The 13,837-nt window shown below is 51.2% G+C and overlaps 1 protein-coding gene across 2 annotated transcripts; it reads right to left on the bottom strand.

Annotated features, from left to right (window-relative positions):
• Nucleotides 1-4,478: 4,478 nt before the first annotated feature.
• Nucleotides 4,479-8,741, bottom strand: CHP2 (calcineurin like EF-hand protein 2). Of its 2 annotated transcripts, none has more exons than XM_020874090.2 (7): nt 8,425-8,741; nt 7,907-7,979; nt 7,735-7,815; nt 7,475-7,605; nt 7,242-7,303; nt 6,158-6,280; nt 4,479-5,505 (listed from the first exon to the last, which is right to left on the bottom strand). In XM_020874090.2, the coding sequence occupies exons 1-7, from the start codon at nt 8,489-8,491 to the stop codon at nt 5,302-5,304; spliced, it is 741 nt and encodes a 246-aa protein (XP_020729749.1). In that variant the 5' UTR covers nt 8,492-8,741; the 3' UTR covers nt 4,479-5,301. The 2 variants fall into 2 exon arrangements, with proteins under 2 accessions (XP_020729749.1, XP_020729750.1); XM_020874091.2 differs by having other exon boundaries at nt 5,412-5,957; nt 8,425-8,740.
• Between the last annotated feature and the right edge of the window lie 5,096 nt (nt 8,742-13,837).

Genomic DNA, 13,837 nt, shown 5'->3' with positions numbered 1-13,837 from the left:
CCCACTTCTGAGCCCATATCCAAAGGAAATGAAATGGCTATCTTGAAAAGATACCTGCACTGCATGTTTTTTTGCAGCATTATTCACAATAATCAATCCAAATGTCCATCAACAGATGAATAGATAAAAATGTGGTATAGGAGTTTGAGCTATGAGCACCACCATTTTTTTCATTTATTTTTATTAGTTGGAGGCTAATTACTTTACAATATTGTAGTGGTTTTTGTCATACATTGACATGAATCAGCCATGGATTTACATGTATTCCCCATCCCGATCCCCCCTCCCATCTCCCTCTCCACCCAATCCCTCTGGGTCTTCCCAGTACACCAGGTCCGAGCACTTGTCTCATGCATCCAACCTGGGCTGGTGATCTGTTTCACCCTAGATAATATACATGTTTTGATGCTGTTCTCTTGAAACATCCCACCCTCGCCTTCTCCCACAGAGTCCAAAAGTCTGTTCTATACATCTGTGTCTCTTTTTCTGTTTTGCATATAGGGTTATCGTTACCATCTTTCTAAATTCCATATATATGTGTTAGTATACTGTATTGGTGTTTTTCTTTCTGGCTTACTTCACTCTGTATAATGGGCTCCAGTTTCATCCACCTCATTAGAACTGATTCAAATGAATTCTTTTTAATGGCTGAGTAATATTCCATGGTGTATATGAACCACAGCTTCCTTATCCATTCGTCTGCTGATGGGCGTCTAGGTTCCTTCCATGTCCTGGCTATTATAAACAGTGCTGCGATGAACATTGGGGGAGCACCACCATTTTGCAACAAGAATCCTGTTGGGAAAGTCTGACACTAGGCCATGTGCTGTCCTAGAAGCCAGTGAACTAGACTCAGCACAGAGGAAACAAGGTCAGACTTTACTTTTTTATCACCCAGGTTCTTTTTTATTCCCTGGGGATTCTGTATGGGCTTTGCTGGTGACAAGCCCCTCCTCTGCCTGTGTCCTGCTCCTCCCTGTATGGATTTGAGGGGACGCTGAGGGCCTGGGTCCTTTTCGGGAACTGCTTCCTTCTGAGCATGGATGGCCTGAGTGGAGGAGAGGAACTTCTCTTTAGGTCTGTGTGGTTGCCCCCAGGCCTCAGTCCTGACTCTTCTCATCCCTAGATGGGCGATCCCCGTTTGTCTAACCTTTGGGAGACAAAGGACCCCAGACAGTTTAAGATCCATGGCCCAAGTATTAGCAAGAGAATAACGCTCACACGTCAAATTTTTCCTGAAAATGCAGATCTCTAGGCCCTTGGCCCTGGCCCAAGGCTTACAGCCAGGCCTGAGTCTCCCTGGCCACATTTCAGTTGTTTCTCAGAAGAGAAGCTTCAGGTCAGACAGACGGTCACACAAGTGGTCCAGGGGGTCTGGTCCATTTCCCCAGGTCATTTCTCCAGAGATTGGGGCAGAATATTAGGTCCTATTGGATAGTGGTATGGCCAGAATGGTGTACAATTAGGGAAAAATGGATGTACATCTTCAGTGCCTTCACTGATTGCCCTGAGGTTCTGTACCATCCAGTATTCCCCATTGAGTTTCTTTAGGGGGAGGATGGGGTATTACAGGCCGATTGGCCTGGTCTAATAAGGCACTGGTCATTTAGGATCTGTATCACAGGGGAAGGCTGGCAGAGAGGGTACTGTTTTCTATTGGGCCACGTATGTCTGGGTTTTAGATGGACTATCACAGGACTGGCTCTGTAGCTGGTCCTACCTGTCCCTGGGCCCAGACCTTAGGACTTACTCCAGGGAGATGGACTTGCTCTGTGTGGGGAGGTTTGTCCTCAGTTATTAACACTATCATTTTCTGCCTCTTTGTCTAAGGGGACACCAGTCTCCGGTTTGTCTCCCATTAGGTGGAGAGTAACCCCCAATTTGGGGATTACTTCCCCGGTGGCACTAGTGGTAAAGAACCTACCTTCCAGTTCTCAGTAAGAGATGTAAGAGACCATGGGTTTGATCCCTGGGTCAGGAAGATCCCCTGGAGGAGGGCATGGGAACCCACTCCATTATTCTTGCCAGGAGAATGCCATGGACAGAGGAGCCTGGCAGGCTACAGTCACAAAGAGTCGGACACGACTGAAGCAACTTAGCACAGACACTATCCCCAGTTTAAGTAAGATGCCTCTTCCTAGCAGGCATAGAGGGAACTCAGGGAGGAACCGGAAGGAATGGGTGCACCTGTGTTCATACAGTTCACACTCTAGTAGCTCTGTGAATGTCCTTTCTTAGGCCTTCCCTGATAGCCCCATAATTTTACAATTTTTTATGACCAAGTTTGCCTGATCCAGTTTTTGTTGTTGTTTAGTCACTAAGTCCTGACCCCATGGACTGTAGCCTGCCACGGAATTTTCCAGGCAAGAATACTGGAGTGGGTCACCATTTCCTTCTCCCGAGAATCTTCCAGACCCAAGGATTGAACCCGCGTCTCTTACATCGCAGGCGGATTCGCTACCGCTGAGCCACCTGGGAAGCAATCCAGTATTCAGAGCCAGGTAAGTGGCACTGGTGTCAACTAAGAATTCAGCAGTCTTTGCCCTTATGGCCAGAGTCAGCCAGGGCTCCTTGAGGGTCAATTGGAGTGTCAACTTAGGAGCCTCCTGACCCCAACATTCTTTATCTTTTTGAACCATTTGCTGTCAAGGATAGTAGCTGAGATTTGCATTTCCATCCCTTTTGGGGGGTGTCACGTTCTCTTTTCCAGGTCCCTCTTGTGTACATATGGCACATTGATTGGGTCCTAGCTTCCTTGGCTTGATCTCCCTCAATGGGGGCCAGAGGTCACTCACCAGAGTCAAGAGTCTCTGTGGGTGGTTAGTCCAGGTTCCCATGCTGACTGATTGACGTTTGAGGGCAAGAGCCAGTATCTGGCCTTGCCTCCAGGCCTTTTTATCCTCTGCCTTTTGAGAGCAGCTCACAGGTCTCCCCAGCCCACTTCTGGAAGAAGTCAGGTCATTGGTCTCATGCCTGCCTTGGGATCCTTTCATGTTCAGATGTCTTTAGTACCTTTTTCTGAACTTGGACTGAGTGTCCTCGTTCTGTTTTTTCATAAGAACCATGATCTGGGTTTTTTCTTGGTCTCACCTCGTGGCTCACAGGGCTGCCCACGCTCCTTCACTAAACTGGAAGTGATGATGGAGAATGCTACTGTTGACCCCTGGAGGTCAGCAAGGACAGCAAAAGCTCTGGTGCAGCCATGACATTGTGTATAGAGGTCAAGAGAACAGACCACTGGCAAGAGAACAGGCAGGACTGCTGGGTTCCCTCTCGTCCATGGATCCCCACTGTCCCCGGGCGTCCAGCAGCATGGGAGACCAGCCAGAGACAGCAGACAGACATGCGTGAGTTTCAGTCTCTGATCCCCAGAGATACCACAGTGGGAGGGACCCCCTCAAGGGGGCACAGCCCAAATGACTATGGGGGCTATGCTGGGTGCATACCACACCTGGGTACCAGGTTGCTGGGCAGAGTGGTTGAGTTCGCCCCCATTCTACCCCATCAGAGTGTACTCAGAGATTAGAGTCAGTCATCCTAACATGACCCTCCCAAAGCCACGCTAGAGCAAGCTGGAGCCTAGGGGATCAGTGCAGGCCAAAAGGCCATGATCTGTCCTATCTGGGTCACCAAAACTTGTTACCAGTGCTTTTGAGTCAGTCCTCATAGTCTTCCTGCCCTGTGTTGTTCGAGCCAATAAAATGAGACCAAGTTTGGTTCAGAAGCAAAAAAAAAATGTGGTATACACGTTGTTGTTGTTTAGTCGCTAAGTCATGTCCAACTCTTTGAAACCCTATAGATTGTAGCCCGCCAGGAAAGTTATGACAAACCTAGACAAAGTATTAAAGTAGAGACATCACTTTGCCAACAAAGGTCCACATAGTCAGAGCTATGGTTTTTCCAGTAGTCATGTACGGATGTGAGAGGTGAGCCATAAAGGATTAGTGTGGAAGAATTGATGCTTTCAAACTGTGGTGATGAAGGAGACTCTTGAGAGTCCCTTGAATAGCAAGATCCAACCTTTGAATCCTAAAGTAAATCAACCTTGAATACTCATTGGAGACTGATGCTGAAGCTCCAATATTTTGGCCACCTGATGCTAATAGCTGACTCATTGGGAAAGACCCTGATGCTGGGAAAGATTGAGGGCAAAAGGAGAAGGGGGCAGCAGAGGATGAGATGGTTGGATAGCATCACCGACTCAATGGACATGAATCTGAGGAAACCCCGGGAGACAGTGATGGATAGGAACTCTCTGTAGTCGGAGAGTTGCACCCAGAGAGTTGGACACAACAACGACTGAATAAAAATCCAAGCTGAGTAATTTTCAGAGATCTGCCGTATGATGTAGTACCTACAGTAAACAATAATATTGTGCACTAAAACATGTGTTAAGCAGGTAGGTCTCATAGTAAATGTTCTTAGTACACATTACACTCATTAAAAAAAAAAAAAAAAAAAAACGGGGCACAAGGAAATTTTTGGAGATGATGGATATGTTTATTACCTTGATCGTGGTAATGGTAATACAAGAGTATACATGTGTCCAAACTCACCAAATTGCATACATCAATTATATGTAGTTTTTTGTACACCAATTATACCTCAATAAAGCTGGGGAAAAGTCATTGGCATACACAGTAATGGTGAATGCTAGGCGCTGATATGCTAATAAATGTTTAACAACAGGCTCTTCTAAGCAGAAAAGCCCCAGACTGTTTCATCTGCCAGTGTCTATGATGTAAAGACTCCCAACACAGCAGTTTGAAGCTACCAAGTCTGACATCACTGAAAGCAGAGTCAGGAAGACAGAAGCACAATTGGCCCCCATGTGCTGATACAAGACAACTCTAGCACAGGCCTGGGAAGGGATACAGGCAGGGTACCCACAGCATCTCCTATATGTACAGCCAGAGTGCTTTGCAATGGACATAGGATCTCCAGATTTTATGTGACTTTTATACTCTATTCTGTGAAATGCCAATGTTTGAACATCTTACCATGAAAAAAGAAAAAAAAGAGAGTACTCCCCAAACCTTTTAATTATCTCATACTCTAGGAAGATGTCTTCTTTATTATTTTTACATCACCTCATCACAGCTACCCATCCTCATCACACTGGCAAATACCTATGAGATCAGAGAAAATCCATTTAAGAAACCAGACTTTAATAATCCCTCCACTTGGTCAACCCAACAGTAATGGAGATCTCTTATTTTGCTTGACCAATGTCTTTTCCCCTTCTGATAAGAGCCCTTCATTTTCCTTGAAGCAACCACCCCTATCTTGAGTCCTCAGGCCTTACTTCTTGGCTTTAGTGGTTGGCACATGACACAGTCCCGGCCAAATAGAGAGTTCCATTCCCCTGGAGAAGGGACAAGGCTCCAGTGAGGCTAAAGACACTCTGCTTGGAATTGTTGAAAAAAGAAAATCTCTTCCCACTGCTAAGAGGATGGAAGCCTGGAGCTGCGCATGACCATCCTCCACCACAAGGAAAGAGCCCTCCTGAGAATGAATCCAACAAAAAAAGAAAGTTGAAAAGAGAGACAGAGAAAAACTGAGTCCCATAGTATCCTTTGAGCCCTTGGATCCAGCTGTGCCTGAGACACTTTCAGACTCTCCCAGTTTTCTGAAGATATTTTCATACTTTTTCAATGTATGAGCCCACAAAATTCCTCTTTAACTTTGATTTGGGTTTTCGGTCACTTAAAACCGCCAAGATTTCTGGCCGATTCACAAATCTGAGATCAGGTGAATTATTACACACCCTTCGGTTTTCTCTCCTTGGCCCTAAATAGAGCTCAGTGTAGACATAAGAAGACAGTTCACTGGGACTGTGCCTCCATGAGGATGAATCCCAAGCAGAACTGGTCCATGTAAGCTACCCAAAGGCACAACGGGGGTCACTTCAGAATCCGGATGCTCATTTTCTGTTCGATGTTCATCTTTTCTAAGGACTGGGGAGGGGGAGATGGGTGGTAGTCAAGAGGCTTGAATTCCAAACCTCTATGCTCCCAACCTCCTTTCCCATTCCCGAGGCCCCATGATTCCCTGGGGACCCCTCTCTTTATGCCCTCCTCCGTCCAACGTCATCCCCCATGTCCACCTGTCCCAGGGACTCCTGATCTCAGCTCCCCAGGCCTGCGGGCACCCTAACCTTGGTGAACTCCAGGAAGGACACAGCCCCATCCCCATCTTCATCAGCTTCCTGCACCGTGCGGTCGGCGATGCTCTCCAACTGCTCTTCTGTCACCTGTACCCCAACCATCAGCCGGAGGACCTGGGATTGGAGGAAGAGACAGAGACAGCCATCAGAGGAGGCACAAGGACTAGGAGCACCAACCCCCAAACTTTGTCCACATCACCCCAACTGTTAGTACCGATTTTGCAATCCATCCCTCCTTCACTTTTCACCCCATTCCACTCACTTCCCACCACAATCCCCAATAATTCTCATCACTTCTCCATCCAACCTTCACTACCCCAGGTTCAGCTCAGCAACATACAGCAAGCTCACTGCGTGCATGCTAAGTTGCTTCACTCGAGTCCGACTTTGTGCAACCCTACTGAATGTAGCCCACCTGGCTCCTCTGTCCATGGGATTCTCCAGGCAAGAATACTGCAGTGGGTTGTCATGCCCTCAGCAGGGATCTTCCCAACCCAGGGCTTGAACCCACATCTCTTGTGTCTCCTGTATTAGCAGCCGGGTTCTTTACCCAACCTCCACCCCCTTCCCCAACTCATCCTTCAATTAGTCCCAAATCCATCCCCCATTTCATCACAGTCTTTCTCAGTCTTAGCACTATGGACATTTGGGGCCAGATAACCCCTTGTCATGGGGACAGAGGGTTATCCTGTGTATTGTAAAATGTCCAGCAGAGTTCCTGATCTCTGCCTACTAAGTGTCAGGAACACCACCCCTTCCCCTTCTTCCCCTTACCCTTCTTCATTTGCGACAACCAAAAACGCTTCTTAGATAGTGCCAATGTCATTCAGGCTTCAAAATCTGCCCCCCTCCCATTGAGAGCCACTGATCTATGTCCGACCTCATACTGAAATGTTCCCCATTCCATCTCCCAGCTAACCCGCATTCCAACACCTCCCATTCCCACTGCCCACCCAAGACCCCAGTCATCTGCATCTCCCACCCACAAACCATCTCCCCATCCCCCACAACTATTCCATTCAACCACCCACCCCACCCTTCCTGGTCACATTTCTTGCCCCTGCATTCTTCCAACCTGCAGCATTTCATGCCTGGAGATCTTTCCATCTCGATCTAAGTCGTAGAGCTGAAAGGCAACTGGGAAGAAAGTGGAGGAGGGAAAGGATGGGTCTTCCCTGGTTCTCTTCCCTCAAAAGTTCATTTTGGGGGAGTGGGGGGCCAGGGCTCCCAAAGGGCGTAGGAGGTGCCTGGGCCTCTCACGGGACAAGTAAATCTGGGGTCTCACTGGGGGGTGGGGAACAAACTCACAGCGAAGTTTGTTCATTCTGCTGTTGAGGGGCTCGGGTTCCTTGGGGTCCCGGTTTCCGTCCTCCTCTTCATCCACAGGTCGAAAATGAGCCAGAACTCTGACGAAGCCTGGGAAGTCCAGTCGCAGACTCCTGGGAGGGGAGAGAGCAGGAGGGCAATGGGGCGGAATTGGTGCTCACCGTGACCATCCCTCTGCCTCTGGTCCCGACCTCCCCTGACAAGCTCTCAGCCCCAGCTTCCCAACCCCGGGGGGGGCTCACCCGTCTGGGAAGAAGCTGTCTATAATGCGATCTCCCAGGGGGTTCACGGCCAACGCCTCGATCTGCTGCAGATCCAAGCGGCTGGAAAGAGAAAGTTCAAAGAGGAGATGGTCAGGGAGGGGACAGGGTCAGAAAGCAGAGGTGAGGGGTCAGAAGGCCAGCTCCTGCTCACCTCAGGTAGCCCTTGCCAGTCCTATCCAGCGCGCGGAACCGGTGGTAGAGGCGGAGAAGACTGGCCTGCGAGACTGCGGGGCGGGGAGGGGGCTGGTAAGAAGGGGGTCGGGGGAGTGTAAGGTGGACGCTGGGGACGCGCCGGGATCCCGGGCACGCGCCGTCCACCCGGCGGCCGCAGGGGGTGGGCGGGGGGCAGAGGGCTGGCTGAAGGGGGGGCTCCTCCGGGGCCCAAGGGCCGAGCGCGCGGGGCGGGGGGGGGGGCGGGGGGCGGGCGTGACGAGACCCGAGAGATCCGGGAGACCAAAGCCACCCTTTCGATCCGCCTCCGTCCGCCTCAAGGCCGGCCCGGGGCCACCCGGGCGCCAGCAAGCCCGGAGCCGGGACCCCTGGGTGAACGCGCCCCCTATCCCCCAGGGAGCCGGGCTGCTGGGATCTCCTAGGTTCTCCAGGAGCTGCCCTAGGCCCAGAGCCGCCCGGGACCCCGCCGGGCCCCCAGACGCCGCGCGCCGCACTCACAGCCGGTCTCCCGCCGGATGCTGTCCACGTCGGGGATCTTGGCGGCGTGGGAGCTGCGGGAGCCCATGGCTGAGCTGCCGCCGGGCCACCGTTCTCCCCGCCCGCCGCCCAGGCGCGGCCGCCTCGTGGCCCCGGGGCCGAAGGCCGCAGCCTTGGCGGGAAGCCAAGCTCCTGAACCCCGGCGTTCCTAGCCTCCCACCCGCGCCCCGGGCAAATGCAAAGCCGGGCCCAGGGTGGCGGGGTCAGCAGGGCGGGCGCGAACAACAGGAGGTTTCATCCCTAGACTCCGAGGTCGGGCAGGGAGGGGCTGCGCAGGGCTGGGCCCACCCCCGCCGCGGGCCCGGCCCCCTCCGGAGAGTCCGCCTCTCCCCCCGCCCTCGGGTCTGTCCCCAACCCCCGCGGCTCCTCCTCCCGCTCTGAGGATCCGCCTCTCCTCCCTCCTGCGGGTCGGCCCCGCCACCCAGGATCCGTCCCCCATCCCCCGCCACGGGTCCGCTTCTCCCCCTTCGCGGGCCTGCCCCCACCCTCCGCGGGTCCGCCTCCCCCCAGGATCCGTCCCCACCTCCCCCGCCGCGGCTCCATTTCCCCCTCGAGGGTCCACCTTCCGCCCCCCGTGGGTCCGTGCCCCCCGAGGGTTCTCCTCCCCCCTCCAGGCTCCCCCTCCCTCCCTTTGGGTCCACCTTCCCCCCACCAGGGTCCGCCCCGCCGAGGGTCCGCCCCTCCTCGACCGTCCGACCGACTCCTTCCCGAGGATCCGTCCCCCGCCCGAGGGTCCGCCCTCCCACCCAGGATCCGTCCCCACCTCCCCCGCCGCGGGTCCATTTCCCCCCGAGGGTCCACCTTCCCCCGCTACGCCGCGGGTCCGCGCCCCCCGAGTGCGCTCCTCCCGCCCCCCAAGGGTCCTCCTCCCCCCTTTGGGTCCACCTTCCCCCCACCAGGGTCCACCCCTCCTCGACCGTCCGACCGACTCCTTCCCGAGGATCCGTCGCCCGCCAGAGGGTTCACCCCCAATCCCGCGAGTCCGCCTCCCCGCCCCGCGAATCCGCGTTCCCACGCTCGCTGGGGCACCGACCTGCCATCTCCCGCCCGGGCCGGCCTTCCCAGCCCGGGGCCTCCCCGGTCTTGAAGAGCAAGGCTCGAGGTCCCGACCTTCTTCATCTGGAGAGAGAATCCAAACTCTTCTGGGAAGTGGGTGGCAGCTGGGGAGGGGAGCGAGACACCCTGGTCCCAATCCCGGAAGACCCAGCTTGGGCCCCCTCCCCAGAGGGGGCGGCCTTGAAGGCGCTCCAAAGAGGGCTGGAGTGGAGAGGGTCGTGAGGCACAGATGAAGGGCTCTTTAAGTGGAAGGAGCACTGGGTTGGGAGGACTCGAATTGGAATCCCAGCTATGCTTCTAACTCTGGACAAGTCAGCATTTCTTGGTTTCATCTATTTTGTTTGGTCCATATAACATTGTTGATGTTTAGTTACTGCCGCTGCTGCTGCTGCTAAGTCGCTTCAGTAGTGTCCGACTCTGTGCGACCCCATAGACGGCAGCCCACCAGGCTCCCCCGACCCTGGGATTCTCCAGGCAAGAACACTGGAGTGGGCTGCCATTTCCTTCTCCAATGCACGAAAGTGAAAAGTGAAAGTGAAGTCGCGCAGTCATATCAGACTCTTCGAGACCCCATGGACTGCAGCCTACCAGGCTCCTCCGTCCATGGGATTTTCCAGGCAAGAGTACTGGAGTGGGGTGCCATTGCCTTCTCCGATGTTTAGTGGAGTCAATGCTTAAAAATCGGAATATAGCTCCGCGTGTTAGTCTCTCAGTCATGTCCGACTCTTTGCGACCCCATGGACTAGAGCCTCCCAGGCTTCTCTGTCCATGGAATTTTCCAGGCTGGGATACTGGAGTGAGTTGCTATTCCCTTCTCCAGGGGATCCTCCCGACCCAGGAATCAAACCCAGGTCTCCTGCGTCGTAGGCGGATATGGAGCCCAAATTCCTGTTTTCTGAGAAATCAGAAGACCTGACACCACTAGGCCCTCCATCCTCCCTGGCACCGAGCGCATACAGCTGGGAGCAGCGGCCGTGTTTAGATGGGGCGCCCAGGGGGTCCTCTTGCTGCAGTCCCCTGCCAGCCCAGTTGCTCCCCTGTGAACGGCGCTGTGGGTTCTGGTAGAAGCTCCAGGCTGGGAATGACTTAGACCTCTGACCAGCCCTCAAGCACCAAAGAATCCGCAGGCAGCCTGAGGGAGGGTTACAAACCCCACTGTGACCACCCTGAACATAATGACCACGGCGGCAAGGGCTCTCATTTTTCTGAGCACGCACCATGGTCCCTGCACTTTGCAAAGCCCTTTAAGTGCACTAACTCACACACTGGCTAGACGGCCATCCTCCCACATTTTTATGGTGGACGCTGCCATCACTTAAAAAGTTGTGAGTTATGACAAAGCATCTATCCTCAAGGGGTGGGGTGGTGGGGGGGGGGAGCTTCCCTGATATCTCAGCTAGTAAAGAATCCGCCTGCAATTCGGGAGACCTGGGTTCGATCCCTGGGTTGGGAAGATCCCCTGGAGAAGGGAAAGGCTACCCACTCCAGTATTCTGGCCTGGAGAATTCCATGGACTGTATAGTCCATGGGGTCGCAAAGAGCTGGACACAGCTCAGTGACTTTCACTTTCATCTGTCCTCAAAGGGGGTCACAAAGAGTTAGACACGACTTAGCTACCGAACAACAGCATATCTGTAATATTAAAATTCCATGGGAGAGAGGTGGCTAAGGAAAAAAAAGTCTAACAATGCTCATTCAATGGGGATGATAATTTGAAAAAAAAAAAGTTGAGAAAATCATGTTGTAAAGGAACAAGCACCACTTTTCAAGTCCAACTTTGCACGTATCATTACCCTGTATTCCTCCATCATAATCACGCGTATACACAGATTTCCCAAGGGGAAAAGATGCAAGCTGTTCATTTCAGTGGTTCAAGTTCATACCCACCCTGGAGAGAGGGAAACAATCAAGCCTCCAGCCCCAGGCAGAGTCTGACATCAGATAAGCCTTGAAAATATTGATCTAAGAAGTGCATTCTGCTCTTTCAGATACCCCAAGGATTAGACAACTGGCACAAAGAATGCTCAATTCCCTTTCGATGCCCCCTGAGGACTAAAGCAGGCAGGAAACCATGCTGCTCCCTAATGAAGCCCAGCAATCACTGCAGTGCATCCCTAGGAGTGTAGGTCAGGTTAGGTTCTGAACCGAGGAGGTGAGAACAGTCCCTGGAAGTTTGCAATAATTACCTCAGGCCAGCTTGGGCTGCTGATCTTGGAAAGAACTCCTCCAGCCTTAATCTCTGAGTCAGCGCTGCACTGACACAAATCATGTCAGCGAGTCATTAACAACCCGCGTCCACACACCATCACAAGCTTCCAGGAAAACACTCTGTTAGAACCCCTTCCTGCTTCATGCACATAAGTAGCATTCCAATCAACTTCATATATATACTTGGCCACATTTTTTCAGGGCATTTACAGGAGAGATGCTTTGGGGAGAATTTCATCTGAAGAATCTGTTGAACAGGATTCGGGCTGAATGCTTGTTTTCTGCTTTTAAGCTGCATAAGAGTTGCTAGCCATTCTTGAGGAAGCAATACTTCCAACTTCAGTATAACAGAGGTCCAACTGGAAAAATGCATGTGCAAGAATCAATTCTGTTCAGTTGCTCAGTCATGTCCGACTCTTTGCGACCCCATGGACTGCAGCACGCCAGGCTTTCCTGTCCTTCACCAACTCCTGGATCTTGCTCAAACTCATGTCCATCAAGTCAGTGATTTCATCCAACCATCTCATCCTCTGTTGTCCTCTTCTCCTGCCTTCAATCTTTCCCAGCATCGGGGTCTTTTCCAATGAGTCTGTTCTTCGTGTCAGATGGACAAAGTATTGGAGTTTCAGCCTCAACATCAGTCCTTCCAATGAATATTCAGAACTGATTTCCTTTACGACAGACTGCTTTGACCTCCTTGCAGTCCAAGGGACTCTCAAGAGTCTTCTCCAACACCACAGCTCAAAAGCATCAATTCTTCGATGCTCATCTTTCTTTATAGTCCAACTCTCACATCCATATATGACCACTGGAAAAACCATAGCTTCGACTAGATGGACCTTTGTCAGCAAGGTAATGTCTCTGCTTTTTAATATGCTGTCTAGGTTGGTCATAGCTTTTCTTCCAAAGAGCAAGCATCTTTTAATTTCATGGCTGCAGTTACCATCTGCAGTGATTTTGGAGCCCCAAAAAATAGTCTCTCACTGTTTCCATTGTTTCCCCATCTATTTGCCGTGAAGTGATGGGACCAGATGCCATAATCTTAGTTTTCTGAATGTTGAGTTTTAAGCTAACTTTTTCACCCTCCTCTTTCACTTTCATCAATAAACTCTTAGTTCTTCTTCACTTTCTGCCATAAGGGAGGTGTCATCTACATATCTGAGGTTATTGATATATCTCCCGGCAATCTTGATTCCAGCTTGTGCTTCATCCAGCCCGACGTTTCACACAATGTGCTCTGCATGTAAGTTAAATGAGTAGGGTGACAATATACAGCCTTGAGGTACTCCTTTCCATATTTGGAACCAGTCTGTTGTCCCAAATCAGGAAATATACCAGAATAGTTGGGGAAATATAGAGTGCTTACAACTCAATAATAAAAAGACAACCCAAATTGTTTCTACAATGTTCACAATGAGTTTAGTATTTTTTTTATATTTATTTTTATTTATTTGGCTACACCAGGTCTTAGTTGTGTCACGGGATCTTTGCTTTTCATTGAGGCATGCAAGATCTTTTTAGCTATGGCATGTGGGATCTAGTTCCCTGGGCAGGTATCAAACCCTGGGCCCCCTTCACTGGGAGCACAGAGTCCTACCCACTGGACTACCAGGGAAGTCCTAATATTTTAATATATGTTAGAGCTCTTTTTCCCCATAAAATTGCAGGCTGCTTAAGGGTGGAGGGCATAAAAGAGGTTATATAGACAAGGCCAGATACCTGGGAAATCCAAATATCTGTGTCCTCAGGCTGAGAGCTCAGGCTGAGGCTTGACCAAATCCAACTTTCTGCCCTAATGCTATGAGTGGAACTTGGTTAGTTTTTCAAATTAAGCTTTTTAAATTTGCCAGCTTAGCAGGGAACTTATGCATTCCAAACTCATCTTTCTAGCAATAATCAAGTTACACCATACACAAGGTGGCCTGTTTCCTGAGGTATTTAATTGGAATCTACGAATATTCACAGGGAAAGCATATTTCAAAACAGGCTGCCTCTTTGGGAGAGAGTAGGGGTGGAGTGCACAAACGTGGGAGCAAAGAACAAGATGTAGCCCCTGGACAATGATATTAGCTCCAGGCTTGTTTAGTTGGGAGCAAGGATCTGCACACAT

This window comes from Odocoileus virginianus, chromosome 33 (genome assembly GCF_023699985.2).
Source record: "Odocoileus virginianus isolate 20LAN1187 ecotype Illinois chromosome 33, Ovbor_1.2, whole genome shotgun sequence".
Taxonomy (NCBI): Eukaryota; Metazoa; Chordata; class Mammalia; order Artiodactyla; family Cervidae; genus Odocoileus; species Odocoileus virginianus.
The sequence above is the reverse complement of the archived record's forward strand: the minus strand, read 5'-3'. Positions and strand labels throughout refer to the sequence as shown.

Excerpts from the sequence above, each read along its gene's own strand:
- CHP2 (XM_020874090.2), bottom strand. The coding sequence starts at position 8,491 with ATGGGCTCCCGCAGCTCCCACGCCGCCAAGATCCCCGACGTGGACAGC. Across the intron at positions 7,816-7,906 it reads ACTGGCAAGGGCTACCTGAG|CCGCTTGGATCTGCAGCAGA; the intron begins GTGAGCAGGAGC and ends TTCTCTTTCCAG. Across the intron at positions 5,506-6,157 it reads CCTTCCTGGAGTTCACCAAG|GAGGGCTCTTTCCTTGTGGT; the intron begins GTTAGGGTGCCC and ends ATTCATTCTCAG.